At 51.6% G+C, this 13038-nt stretch overlaps 2 protein-coding genes across 4 annotated transcripts in view; one reads left to right on the forward strand and one right to left on the reverse strand.

The window, feature by feature from the left end:
- The window catches only part of VANGL2 (VANGL planar cell polarity protein 2), a 38100-nt gene that overhangs the window by 12715 nt on the left and 12347 nt on the right, over positions 1-13038 (reverse strand). For all 3 annotated transcript variants that reach the window (XM_081340504.1, XM_081340505.1, XM_081340503.1), the window contains exon 3: positions 1001-1274. In XM_081340504.1, coding sequence (XP_081196630.1) covers positions 1001-1071 — 71 coding nt within the window. In that variant the 5' untranslated portion in view covers positions 1072-1274. The remainder of the gene's footprint in view (positions 1-1000; positions 1275-13038) is intronic.
- Positions 10791-13038, forward strand: part of LOC308675591 (uncharacterized protein) — a gene marked incomplete at its 5' end in the record, with an annotated part of 39352 nt that continues 37104 nt past the window's right edge. Inside the window, 2 exons of the mRNA XM_081341031.1 lie at positions 10791-10857; positions 11879-11995. Of these exons, the coding sequence (XP_081197157.1) occupies positions 10791-10857; positions 11879-11995 (184 nt within the window). The remainder of the gene's footprint in view (positions 10858-11878; positions 11996-13038) is intronic.

The following is a 13038-nucleotide window of genomic DNA, read 5'->3' on the forward strand; positions in this document are numbered from 1 at the left end:
AGAGGTCTTTTGGTGCTCTCTGAAGTTGGTGGTCTTCCTGCAGATGTTTCATGACCAAACTAGGCAAGATTGATTAGTACTGATGATGTTACCTAATCTGCAAGAAAACCAAGTTCAGAGAGCACCAAGGACCCCAAAGTCGTCATCGTCCTCCTCCTCCTCACAAACCCCACTCCCTTCTAGTAACCAGCAAAACACACACTCACTAGGACTGATAATGTTGCCTAGTTTGGGTAATGAAATGTCTGCAAGAAATCCGCCAAGCTCACAGATCACCAAGGACCCCTTGCAGCAAACAATACTTAACAGAATAAAAGAACACCAGAGTTGGAAGGGACCTGAGGTCTTCTAAATCCAACTCCGTGCTCAAGCAGGAGCCCCAATACCGGAGGTCCCAAACCTTTTGGGCACCAGGGACCCCCGGTTCCGTGGAGAGAGGTTTTTCTGCGGACCAGAGGGGGCCTGGTTTCATGTACTGCCTGCATCCCACCGATGGGGCTTTGCTTGTTTGCGTGGCCTGGTTTCTGGCATGCCGCAGCTAGGTGCCGGTCCACAGACAGGAGGTTGGGGACCCCCACCTCCAGAGATGCAGCACCCACAACTCTGAGAGGGAAGCTTATCAATCTATCTGTCTATCTATCTATCTAATCTATCTAATCTATTTGTCTATCTATCTATCTATCTATGTATCTATCTATCATCTACCTACCAATGTATCTTATTTATCTCACAGAATCACAGGGCAGGACCTTGGAGGTCTTCTAGTCCAACCACCCTCTCAATCAGGAGACCCAATGCCATTTCAGACAAGTGACCATCCAGTTTCTTCTTAAAAATCTCCAGAGATGGACCAGCCACGACTTCTCAAGGCAAGGCAACCTAGTGATATCCTTGCTGCACCTCTACCAAGGTTCTCCAGATCTTCCCAGGTCCACCCCTGTGGCACCTCCTCCTCCTCCTCCTCCTCCTGCCCCACACACAGCCCGGCTGGCCAGCTCACCTGGGCTTCCTGGAACTGCGCGAGTGCCCCGACTTGTAGGAGTACCCGGAATATTGCGATTCGTTGTCCATGTTGTCTGAACACCGAGCCTTGTAGCGATCCACGCTGCTGGATTTAGATCTGGCCGGCCCCGGGACAGCCACCAAGGCAGCCGCGGCCTCCTTCAGAGTCGGCTTCTTTAGGCCAAGGGGCACCTTCAGAAAGTCAACTTTCACCTTGAAGGACTCTATTTTGATTGGCTGGCTGGGCACAACCTAAAAGAAAAGAGGTGCACCTGTGTGGGAGGAAGGCAGAACAGGTTAGCCCCTCTCCTCCAATCCCCCAAAGAGACCACCCAGAGTACCCAGGATGGCCTAAAAAAAGGAGAAGGAGCTGAGGGACCAGGGGTCAGGTTGATTGTGGGGTCACAAGCAGAACAGCAGCACCGCAAGAAAGCGAAGCTGCAGCCTTCTGTCCTGGCACACTAGCTTTCTGCCTGCAGGGATTTCTAATGCACGTTTGGGGCACATTGTAACTTCCCACGCACACTTTCTGGAGAATACAGGTAGTCCTCAGCTTACAACCATTCATTTCGCAACCATTCAAAGTGACAACAGTCCTGAAAAAGGGACTTACCATCAGTCCTCGCGCTCACAACTGTTAAACATCCCCCAGGGTCGTGCGATCAAAATGTGGGTGACTGGCAACTGGCCTACATTTACAACAGTGGCAGCATCCAGGGACTCATGTGATCCCCATTTGCGACCTTCCGACGAGCAAAACCAATGGCGGGCAGCCGGATTCGCCTAACGACTGTGTGATTCACTTAAGGACTGTGGGGATTTGCTTAACAAACATGGCAAAAAGGTCGTAAAATTGGGCATGGCTAACTTAACAACTGCTTCACATAACAACAGGAATTCTGGTCTCAAATGTGGTCATAAGACCAAGACAATCTTTCCCTGTGTGATGCTAGTTCGTTTCTCCAAAAACTCAGCCCTGTGAGCTTCAGATGGTCGTCTCTACCATCTTGGGTTTCCCCCTTCCTAATCCCCACCCCTTGCTTTTCAGAAGGAAAAAATGAGCTTTTCCCAGAATTCCCCTCTTCCAAGGACTCCTGCAGTTGCCTAGAAACAAAAGACTGTGAGGATGCTCAACTCTTCCAGGTCACCTTAGTTTTTCCCCCCTTGAAAAAACGTTTCACTTCTCATCCGGGAAGCTTCTTCAATTCTTTTTTTTTCTTCAGCTTCACTTCAGAACTGAAGAAGCTTCTCAGATGAGAAGTGAAACGTTTTCAAGGGAACCCCCCCCCCAAGAAAGTCCAGTTGCCTTTTTGGAAAAAGCACATTTCATACGGAGGCAATGAAGCACCTTTTGAACGTCTCTGCCTGTTTGGGCCAGGGATCGCTCCGAATCTCTTCAGGGGGTGGAGAACTTCTCCAGCAGGTTTCCAGGGCAGGGATCCAGATCAGCCCCACATGTTTATCTTCACTGGGACCGAGCACAGAGACATTCACACGTATCCCTTTAACTGCCTGGTCGCATATATGTGTCAAAACGTAAGTGTACATTTATAACTATGGAAGTGCAAAGCATTTCACACTCCACCCAGGAGAATTTCACCCAAACCTATTTCACAACTAACTTTCTGAAGTGACTTCTCCAATTCACCGGGAGTGTCATCTCCGCTCTGTACAAGCGGTGAGACGCTCCGACCCTCTGTACTCCCCCGGAGGACCCGGGAGCGAAGGTGTGCACCCTCCCATGCTAAGGCTGGTCTACCTGAATGCAAGGTCCGTAGCTAACAAAGCTCACCTCATTCGTGACCTAGTGGAGAGCGAGCATGCGGACCTGGCTTGCATCACGGAAACCTGGTTGGGCCCAGAGGGTGGTGTCCCTCTGGTTGACCTCTGCCCGCCAGGTTTCCAGGTGCTGCACCAGCCTCGGGCCCATGGGAGGGGCGGGGGAGTGGCAGTTATCATCAGGGAATCCCTTAGCCCGCGAGAGACCACCGTCCCTCAGATGGTCGGGTGTGAGTCTCTCCTACTGAGATACGGCCCAGGGGCGCAGTTGGGCCTGCTGCTGGCGTACCTACCACCTAATCGTGCAGCGGCGGCCCTGCCCGAGCTACTCGATGTCCTCTCAGGGTTGGTGGTTGAATTCCCAAGACTCATGGTCTTGGGCGACTTTAATCTACCGTCCCTGGGAGGATCGTCCGAACTGGCTCGGGAGTTCATGGCTTCCATGGCGGCCATGGACCTGTCGCAAATAATTTCTGGACCGACTCATGAGAGAGGCCACACCCCAGACTTGGTGTTCTTGTCTGGATGGTGGCGTGATGATATCGGTGGGGGTGCCACAACTGTTACGCCCCTGTCATGGACCGATCACCACCTCCTGCGGCTAGACTTCCCCTTTGCCACCCCCCACCGTGGGTGCATGGTGCCAGTCAGATGGTACCGCCCTAGGCGCCTAATGGACCCTGATAAGTTCCAGGCAGCGCTTAGGGACACACATGCACTCCCTGCTCACAGCTCGGCGGATGCCTTAGTGGAAGCCTGGGAAAAGGCAGCCACGGAGGCTCTGGACCGAGTTGTACCCTTGCGGCCTCTGACCCGGCGCAGATCCCAGCGAGCCCCATGGTTCACCGAGGAGCTCCGGGAGATGAAGCGTCGGAGACGGGGCCTAGAGAGCCGTTGGAGATCCAGTCGATCCGAATCCGACCGATTGCGACTAAGAATCCTCACCAGGTCTTATCTCGCTGCGATAAGGGTGGCAAAATCCAACTACTTTTCCACCCTCATCGCGTCCGCAGATAATCGCCCGGCTGCCTTGTTCAGGGTGACTCGCTCCCTATTAAACCAAGAGGTGAGGGAGGAACCCTTGCAGGGTCGAGCCGAGGAATTCGGTCAATATCTGCTGGATAAAATTGCTCGGATTCGAACTGGCCTGGACTCCAACTGGGCTGAGATGGAAGAACAAGACATGGACAGTCTTGTCGACGTCATCTGGGAGGAATTTGATCCTGTAACTCCTAAGGAAGTGGACAGGATTATGAGAAGGTTGAGCGCCTCCACATGCTTACTGGACCCGTGCCCTTCCTGGCTGGCCTATGCAGCTCGAGAGGGGACACGAGGCTGGTTCCTAGCGGTCATCTCTGCTTCTCTGAGTGAGGGTCACTTCCCCACCGCCTTGAAGGAGGCGGTGGTGAGACCTCTCCTCAAGAAGCCCACCTTGGACCCATCGTCTTTGAATAACTTTCGTCCTGTCTCCAATCTTCGCTTCCTTGCGAAGGTTGTTGAGAGCGTGGTGGCGCACCAACTTCCTCAGATCCTGGATGAAGCGGTTTATCTAGACCCGTACCAATCGGGTTTCAGGCCGGGCTACAGCACGGAGACGGCATTGGTCGCTCTGATGAATGATCTCTGGAGAGCCCGGGACAGGGGCCATTCCTCTGTCCTAGTCTTATTAGACCTCTCGGCGGCTTTCGATACCATCGACCATGGTATCTTGCTGCGACGCCTCAGGGGACTGGGAGTGGGAGGCACGGTTCTGCATTGGTTCTCCTCCTTTCTCCAGGGTCGCTCGCAGTCGGTGCTGACAGGGGGACAGAGGTCGACCCCGAGGCCTCTCGCTTGCGGAGTCCCTCAGGGGTCGGTCCTCTCGCCTCTCCTGTTCAACATCTACATGAAACCGCTGGGTGAGATCATTCGCAGCTTTGGAGTAGGGTACCATCAGTATGCTGATGACACCCAGCTTTTTATCTCAACTCCAAACAATATCAGTGATGCCCTCGACGTGATGTCCCGCTGCCTGAAAGCGGTCCGGGAATGGATGGGGAGGAACAGGCTTCAACTGAACCCGGACAAGACTGAATGGCTGTACGTACCGGTAAGCCAGGATATTCAGAACGTCCCATTGCTTAACATCGGGGACAAGTTACTACCCCGTTGATAGGGCCCGCAACCTGGGTGTCCTCCTAGACTCGCAGCTCTCCCTAGAAGATCACATAGGAGCTGTGACCAAGGGGGCCTTCTCCCGGGTTCGACTAGTTCGCCAACTACGGCCTTATCTGGACCTGGATTCCTTACGTACAGTCACCCATGCCCTTGTGACCTCTCGCCTAGACTACTGTAACGCTCTCTACATGGGGCTGCCCTTGAGATCCACTCGGAAGCTTCAACTGGTGCAAAGTGCAGCGGCACGGACACTCTTGGGAGCCTCCCGATACTCCCATATCACACCTCTCCTCCGTGCGCTGCACTGGCTTCCGGTTGCCTTCCGTGTGAAGTTCAAGGTGCTAACGATGACATACAAAGCCCTACATGGCATGGGTCCGGACTACCTACGGGAGCACCTTCTGCCAATGTCAGCACCCCACCGTCCTGTGCGCTCCCACAGAGAGGGCCTCCTCAGGGTGCCACCGCTCAAGGAATGTCGGCTGGTGGCCCCCAGGGGGAGGGCATTCTCAGTGGGTGCGCCAGCCATCTGGAACAGCTTACCAATCGAAATCCGGATGGCCCCCAACCTCCGCACCTTCCGACGCGACTTAAAAACTTTCCTGTTCCAGCAGTCCGGCCTGGCATGATAGCTTTAATTGGGGTCCCAGTTTGTTTTTACTATTGTTTTTATTGTTCAATCTGTATACCTTCCTTCCTCTGTACACCGCCCCGAGTCCCTCGGGAGAAGGGCGGTTTATAAAAACAAATAAATAAATAAATAATAAATAAATTGTCCAATGTGGGAACCTTATTCCAAAATAAAGCAATAATAAAATTAAGGGATCTTGGAGGTCTTCTAGTCCAACCCCCTGCTCAAGCAGGAGATCCTATGTTGCTGTTGTTATAACAACAGGAACAGCACGACATTAATGCAGACCTTTAAAAAAATCCCCTGCACATTTTAACTCTTGTTTATCCTATTAGAGAAGTGTTCAGGGGTAGGCAACCTTGGCTCTTTTATGACTCGTGGACTTCAACTCCCAGAATTCCTGAGCCAGCCACGCTGAGGGGAAAGGGAGTTTCCAAGCTGAGCCATGCTGACTCAGGAATTCTGGGAGTTGAAGTCCACGAGTCATAAAAGAGCCAAGGTTGCCTACCCCTGCTCTGGTTCAAACATGAGCAGAGACTTGGGGCAGGCTTTCTCCAGCCGCAAGGACCAACCAGCCACCTTCCTGATGGAAGTGAGGACCTGGGCTGGGTCTTGGTGGTGGAAGAGGACCAGGAGTGGACCAAGCAAGAGGCAGAAAACATCCTGGCCAGAATCATGCCAGGAGACAAGCAGGGTGCCAAAACTTCACCCAGAACTGCGCGGCATTCCACCCTCCTGGAGGTCTCCAGCGGTAGAACACCAAGCCTGCTTTGATGCGCTCATTACGGATCTGCTCTCCTCCATGTTCAGCGCCTCAGAGCGAGAGGGAGAAGCAGCCAACTGGAAGATGGTTCCTCCTCCTCCTCCTCCTCGTGCGAGGCTGGAGCTTGCTCTGCTGCAGGGCGCCAGGAGTCTGTCAGAACAAGTTGGACACAACCACTGACTCGACAAAACTCCGATCCTGCCCAAAGACAAGTCCCAGATCCGGTTCTCCCGGAGGAGAGGAGCAGAGTTGAGGGGCAGGGCCAAGTCTTGGCACCACCGAGTCCCGGATGAAGGTGGTTCCCAGATTGCCAAGCCAAGATCCTGCGGGGTCCCCCATTCCACTGAAACATCTCCTGGTGTCTAGACAGCGGTTGGCGCATTCAGAAGCCACCTCGCGCTGGGGGATTTTATGAAAGGACCAGCCGAGGTGGTTAGAACGAACGAGAGGAGCAAGGATACAGGCCAACGGGGACAAAAGCTTAGTGGAAGTCAGTTCCAGCATTTGGGGCCACATTTTTGCAGACTTAAAAGAGTAAAAATGAGCTCAGATATCTAGACATCCTTTAAAGAAGACACAAGGATATATATTTTATCCTGGTTCACATTTACAGACTCACAACAGTTTGTTTAGGGACCATCCAAAGTTACAACGGCACTGAAAAAAGTGACCTATGACCGTTTTTCACACTTAGGACCATTGCAGCATCCCCATGTGGTCACGTGATCCAAATTCAGAGGCTTGGCAACTGACTCACGATGGTTGCAGTCTCTCTCGGGGTCACGTGATCCCCTTTGGCGACTTCCTGACAAGCAAAGTCAATGGGGAAGCCAGATTCACTTAACAACCGTGTTACTAACTGAACAGTTGCAGTGATTCTCTTAACAACTGCGGCGAGAAAGGTCGTAAAATGGGACAAAATTCACTTAACAACTGTCTCACTGAGCCACAGAAATTCTAAGCTCAACTGCGCTCGTAGGTGATGGCTGGAAAAGCCGCTTTCTGACTTCAGTCCTGGTTCAAAGAAGGGGATCCTGGTGCTGCTTGGCTGTATCACCTCATCATCATTTGATTCTGGAGGAAGACTCGCCCGTTTCTTCAAACACCTGAACCTCCTTCTGAATTTCATCAACGGTCGCTAAAGAGTGGTTGCAAGTTGAGGACTGCCTGCACCGTTTGCAGATTACAGACGCTCGCCTATCTCCTCATGTTTGGCCAAGCTCCACGAACTGCGAGGAACAGTTGGTGAAGGACGAGAAGCCACAGAAAAATCAAGGGAAGCGAAGTAGAAGCCGGGTACGGATGACGTGGACACGGAGAAGCTCTACGCCCCTTCCCCAAATACTAGAACCAGAGGTCACCCACCTCGGGGGGGTCTCCACCCTTGGCACCCATAAGACTTGCGCCAACCCCCAACTCCAACTCTGAGATTGAAGTCCACAAGTCTTAAAGTTGCCACAGTTGGAGACCCCTGACCCAACTGAGTGGCATCCTGGAACAATCCGAGCCGACAAAAGGAACTTTCCCCCCCCCCCCACTCAATGTGTAAATTCCGCTTGGAATCTGCTACCAGACGCGATGCGGCTACTGACTTGGCTGGTTTCAAAAAAGGGCTGGACTGACTTGTGGGAATCCTGTTATTAAGCTATTAGCCTCAGCAGTGGTGTCTGCCTCTGAAGGCTGGGAGTTTATCTAACAGGCTTCCTGGTGCAGCTGGCTGGCCACGGTGAAGGGCACGGCTTATACAATCATGGAACCCTAGGTCTGGAAGGGACCTTGGAGGTCTTCCTATTCCAACCCCCTGCCCAAGATCATAGAAATACAGGGCTGGAAGGGACCCTTGGAAGGCTTCTAGTCCAGCTCCCTGGCCAAAGTCATAGAATCACAAGGCTGGAAGGGACCTTGGAGGTCTTCCTATTCCAACCCCCTGCCCAAGATCATAGAAATACAGGGCTGGAAGGGACCCTTGGAAGGCTTCTAGTCCAGCTCCCTGGCCAAAGTCATAGAATCACAGGGCTGGAAGGGACCTTGGAGGTCTTCCTAGTCCAACCCCCTGCCCAAGATCATAGAAATACAGGGCTGGAAGGGACCCTTGGAAGGCTTCTAGTCCAGCTCCCTGGCCAAAGTCATAGAATCACAGGGCTGGAAGGGACCTTGGAGGTCTTCCTAGTCCAACCCCCTGCCCAAGATCATAGAAATACAGGGCTGGAAGGGACCCTTGGAAGGCTTCTAGTCCAGCTCCCTGGCCAAAGTCATAGAATCACAGGGCTGGAAGGGACCTTGGAGGTCTTCCTATTCCAACCCCCTGCCCAAGATCATAGAAATACAGGGCTGGAAGGGACCCTTGGAAGGCTTCTAGTCCAGCTCCCTGGCCAAAGTCATAGAATCACAGGGCTGGAAGGGACCTTGGAGGTCTTCCTAGTCCATCCCCCTGCCCAGGATCATAGAATCACAGGGCTGGAAGGGACCTCAGAGGTCTTCACAATTGCAACAGGAAGAAGCTACAGTCCCCACTGCCCACAATCACAGAATCATAGAGTGTCAGGCTGGAAGGGATCTTGGAGGTCTTCTAGTCCAACCCCGTCCCAGCTCATAGAATCATAGAAGGGACCGTACAGGATTTCTAATAAGCCCCAAGTTATAGAATCCTAGGTCTGCAAGGGACCTTGGAGATCTTCTAGTCCAACCCCCTGCCCCAGATGTTCATCCATAAGCTCAGGAGAAGGGGCATGGGATCTCCTTGCCTGCAGCTTTAGAGAGATGGCGAAAGGAGGACGCCGCAAAGTGCTTTGAAAACTGCACTGCTTAGCAATGGAAGTCCTGGTCCGAATTACTGTCGTACATCAAGGACTACCTGTATTTGTGAAGCAGTCTTAAGAGACAGGCCACCACACACCACGCCAACTGGTTCAAGCAGTCAAGCTGCCATCCAGGGCAGAGGCAGGTGGCAGCTCTGCTAGCCACACACGGATGGCACCCAACCGCTGCTTATTAACATCTGCCAGGCCTCCAGGTATTCCGAGAGCAGATGTCAACCTGGACAAGGTGGGAACTGCTCGGCTTCCTCCTCCTCCTCCTCCTCCCACCTGCAGGCCAGGCCCCAAAGGACAGTCCCAGGCAGCCTCTCTGTACACACCTGGCTGCAGAGCCCTCTGCTCTCCGAAACTCCAGAGCTGGCTCCTCGCCACACCCTGCACTGTGAGGACAATTTCACAGCCCTCACCAGCCTTCCCCTGTGGCCACCAGCTCAAAAACTATTTCGATGCTTTGTACATGCCCAGAGGTGACAACCATTTCAGAGGGTGGGACTTCAAAGACTGGGCCTCTGGCTCGGCCTGCCTGCAAAACGAGGACATCCCAAATCGGCTTTTGAAGAAGGACCTCATTTGCAGCGTTGAAGCACCACACCTTCACACAATTACAAAAGGATGAAGCTACAGTCTGCCAAGAAGAGTAGCTTGGAAGCAAGGAGGGTTTTTTTTTCTTTCAACTGTGGTCACTTGAAGATGGGTGAACTTCGACTCCCAGAATTCTAGAAATTGAAGTCCACCCATCTTCAAGGGACCACTGTTGAGAAACACTGTCCTAGCCTATGGCTTCAGTTCTTGACCAGTTGCTCCACCCAGAAGTATGACCCAACTGGTCAAATCACAAGAAATCAAAGATTAATTTGCTGCTTTTGCTCACCCAACAATTTTAACACCGATTGTTGTCCATCACACCTTTCTTCCCTCAAACCCAGAGTCCGCCAGCCTTTCCCTGGCCCCTTCCCCCTTAGCCCCCCTCCCTTCCCCCTCTGCAAGAAAGGCACTAAGCCTGTAAAGCCTCAGTTGAACGGTCCTCTTGAAAGAGAGGACAATGCCTGTGAAATGACAGAACACTGACTCCATCCCAGATTCTCTCTCTTGGGCCATTCCATTTTCGGAGAACAAGGCTTCCTTGGAAGAGGCTTATGAAAGACTGGAGACAGGGGAGGGGTCTTGAAGAAAAGGAGAACAGAAGGCAGCCAAGTGTCCTCCACGGGCAATCAACCTTGAGGCTCAGAACAGAGGAGACCATGTCCCAAAGGTGCTTTTTCCAAAGGGCAACTGGGCTTTTCTTGGTTTTTTTTCTCTGAAAAACATTTCACACAAACGTAGGAATTGAAGATGCTTCTTGGATGACAAGTGAAATGTTTTCAAAGGAAAAAAACAACATGAAAAGTCCAATTATCTTTTTGGAAAAGCATCTTTGGGACAACTGTGACCTGTCCTGGATGACTGAGAATCTCCACAGAGACGGCCTTAAAGCTGCGGTGTGGCATGCAGGAAGCCCAGGTTTTATACCCAGGAGAAGGCTGTAGATGGTAGATGATGGCCTAGGGCAGAGTTCCCCAACCTCTTGGCCACCAGGCCACGAGTGGCTGGCCAGTGCACGTGCACACATGCCCCCTGCCCTTGTGCCGGTGCGGGCCGAGCCATGAGCTGCGAGCCGGCACTAGCTGAGCTGCGAGCCTCTCGCCAGCGCAAGCAGCCCCATTTGCGCAGTGAGCATGCTCACGACCCCGTTTGCGCACATGTGCACACAGCCACATTTGCACGTGTGCGCATGCGTGCATAAAGGTGCCTGTCCCTCCCTTTCCCAGAAAGGTTGGTGACCCCTGGCCTAGGGTCTTCTCTGCATGGAACCCAGCATCATAATTACTAGAAGCGGTCATAACTATGGGGTTCACCAATGTCACGTAGCTTCCAAAGGGCTATGAATGAAATCCCAAATACAGCAGATTTTTAAAAGGACATCACAATTTATAAAAATCAACACTTGTGATAAAAACAACACAACAGTGATGAACCCCCAGATTGGAGAGTAACCCAGTCATCTTGCTGATGAGAATAAGGTGACACCCCAAAGAGGGGGGGAAGAACCCAGCATTATGAATTTGCCCTACGGCCACCTGCCTCCTTCTCCAGATGTTTTGGCCATCCTGGTCCATTACACCAGCTACTAACAGCTGTAGCCCCAAACTTGAGGACCCTCAAGTTGGGTCTCCCTGGAGGATGGTTAATTAAAGGATCTCAGGCATTTCCCTCAGGGTCAAAGTTCATTGAAACCGACATTCAAAGGTATCGCAAGCGATTCTACCGTTCTGAATCACATCCGTTGAGGAGGACCATATGTTTGTTCAAGTTGAAATTAATCTATTACATCAATATTTCTCAACCTTGTCCACTTTAAAAGGGGTGGATTTCAACTCCCAGAATTTCTGGGAGTTGAAGTCCACCCCTCTTAAACTGACCATAGTTGAGCAACACTGCTCTAAATCATCTAGAGATTCGGAAGTCCTCAACACTCAGTCTATTTTTGAGCTACCTTTTCACACCGGATTCTTTTCTCCTGCCTGATCCCAAGCAAGAGTGAGAGATTTGCAGGAGAGAAATGCAACCTAGCAAATTAACCGCGGGAAGGTATAAAGTGATCGAGACGTTCAAAGGTCTCGGCGCCCAGGGACATATTCTTCATCTCGGTTGAAGCTCCCCTTGTATCCCTCCCTGTCCATTGATGTGCAGGCCACCAAGAACATCTGCTGATCTTCTCCATCCTGCAGAGACTCCAAAGGATGGATCTGTGCAAAACACTCAACCAGGAACTGCTGCAAAAGGGTCTGATGTGTCAAGAGATCCACCGTAATGCTGGTGCTGATCCTGGATTTTTCAAGCCTCTTCCTCTTGACCCCAAAACTCCCTGGCATCTATTTAGAACATAGAATGACAGAGTTGGAAGGGGCCTTGGAGGTCTTCTAGTCCAGCCCCCTGCTCAAGCAGGAGATGATGCCATAATGACATCCCGACTGCGGTTGTAAGTCGACTCGTGAAAAGCTCCAGCGATGGAGCACCCACCCTAAATTCCTGAGGCATTTAATACCATTTAATATTTTTAAACTCAAGTTTGTTTTCCGCTCCTCTTTGTTCTGCATTGTCCTGCCTATCTGTTATTTTCTCCTCTTGTAAACCACATGTGGTTGACCCTGTTTCATTCAGGCTCAAGTGCCCTTTTATTATGCATGCAGATAGAAACTAATACATCTGCAAATGAAGGCCATTGTTTAAGAAAGGCCTCTGCTATTCTCTGGCCAGCCCTGAACCTTGAGAAAGAATGTCCTGATGAAGAGCAGAATTGATTTTTTTTCCCTGAGCACTTTCTTAAAAAGAAATTTACAAATCCTTCACTTTTTAAAACATCTGCCCTTTAACTGGTTTAGCCCAGGGCAGGACGCTGCAACCTTGACAACTTTTAAGACTTGTGGACTTCAGCTCCCAGAATTCCTCAGCCAGCTAGGAATTCTGGGAGCTGGTCCACAAGTCTTAAAGTTGCCAAAGTTGCAGTCCCCTGACCCAGGGTTTGTCAATCTCTGCAACTTTTAAGAGGCGTTGGGGAATTCTGGGAATTGAAGTCCACCTTCTCAAAGTTGCAGAGATTAAGAATATAATATAGAAAAATATTGGAAGGGACCCTGAAGGTCTTCTAGTCCAACCCCATGTTCAAGCAAGAGACCCTAGCCCAGGGGTAGGCAACCTTGGCTCTTTTATGACTGGTGGACTTCAACTCCCAGAATTCCTGAGCCAGCCACGCTGAGGGGAAAGGGAGGTTTCCAAGCTGGGCCATGCTGGCTGAAGAATTCTGGGGGTTGAAGTCTACGAGTCATGAGGGGGCCATAGTTCCCCCATGC

This window comes from Vipera berus (genome assembly GCF_964194415.1).
Source record: "Vipera berus genome assembly, chromosome: 16".
NCBI classification, from domain to species: domain Eukaryota; kingdom Metazoa; phylum Chordata; class Lepidosauria; order Squamata; family Viperidae; genus Vipera; species Vipera berus.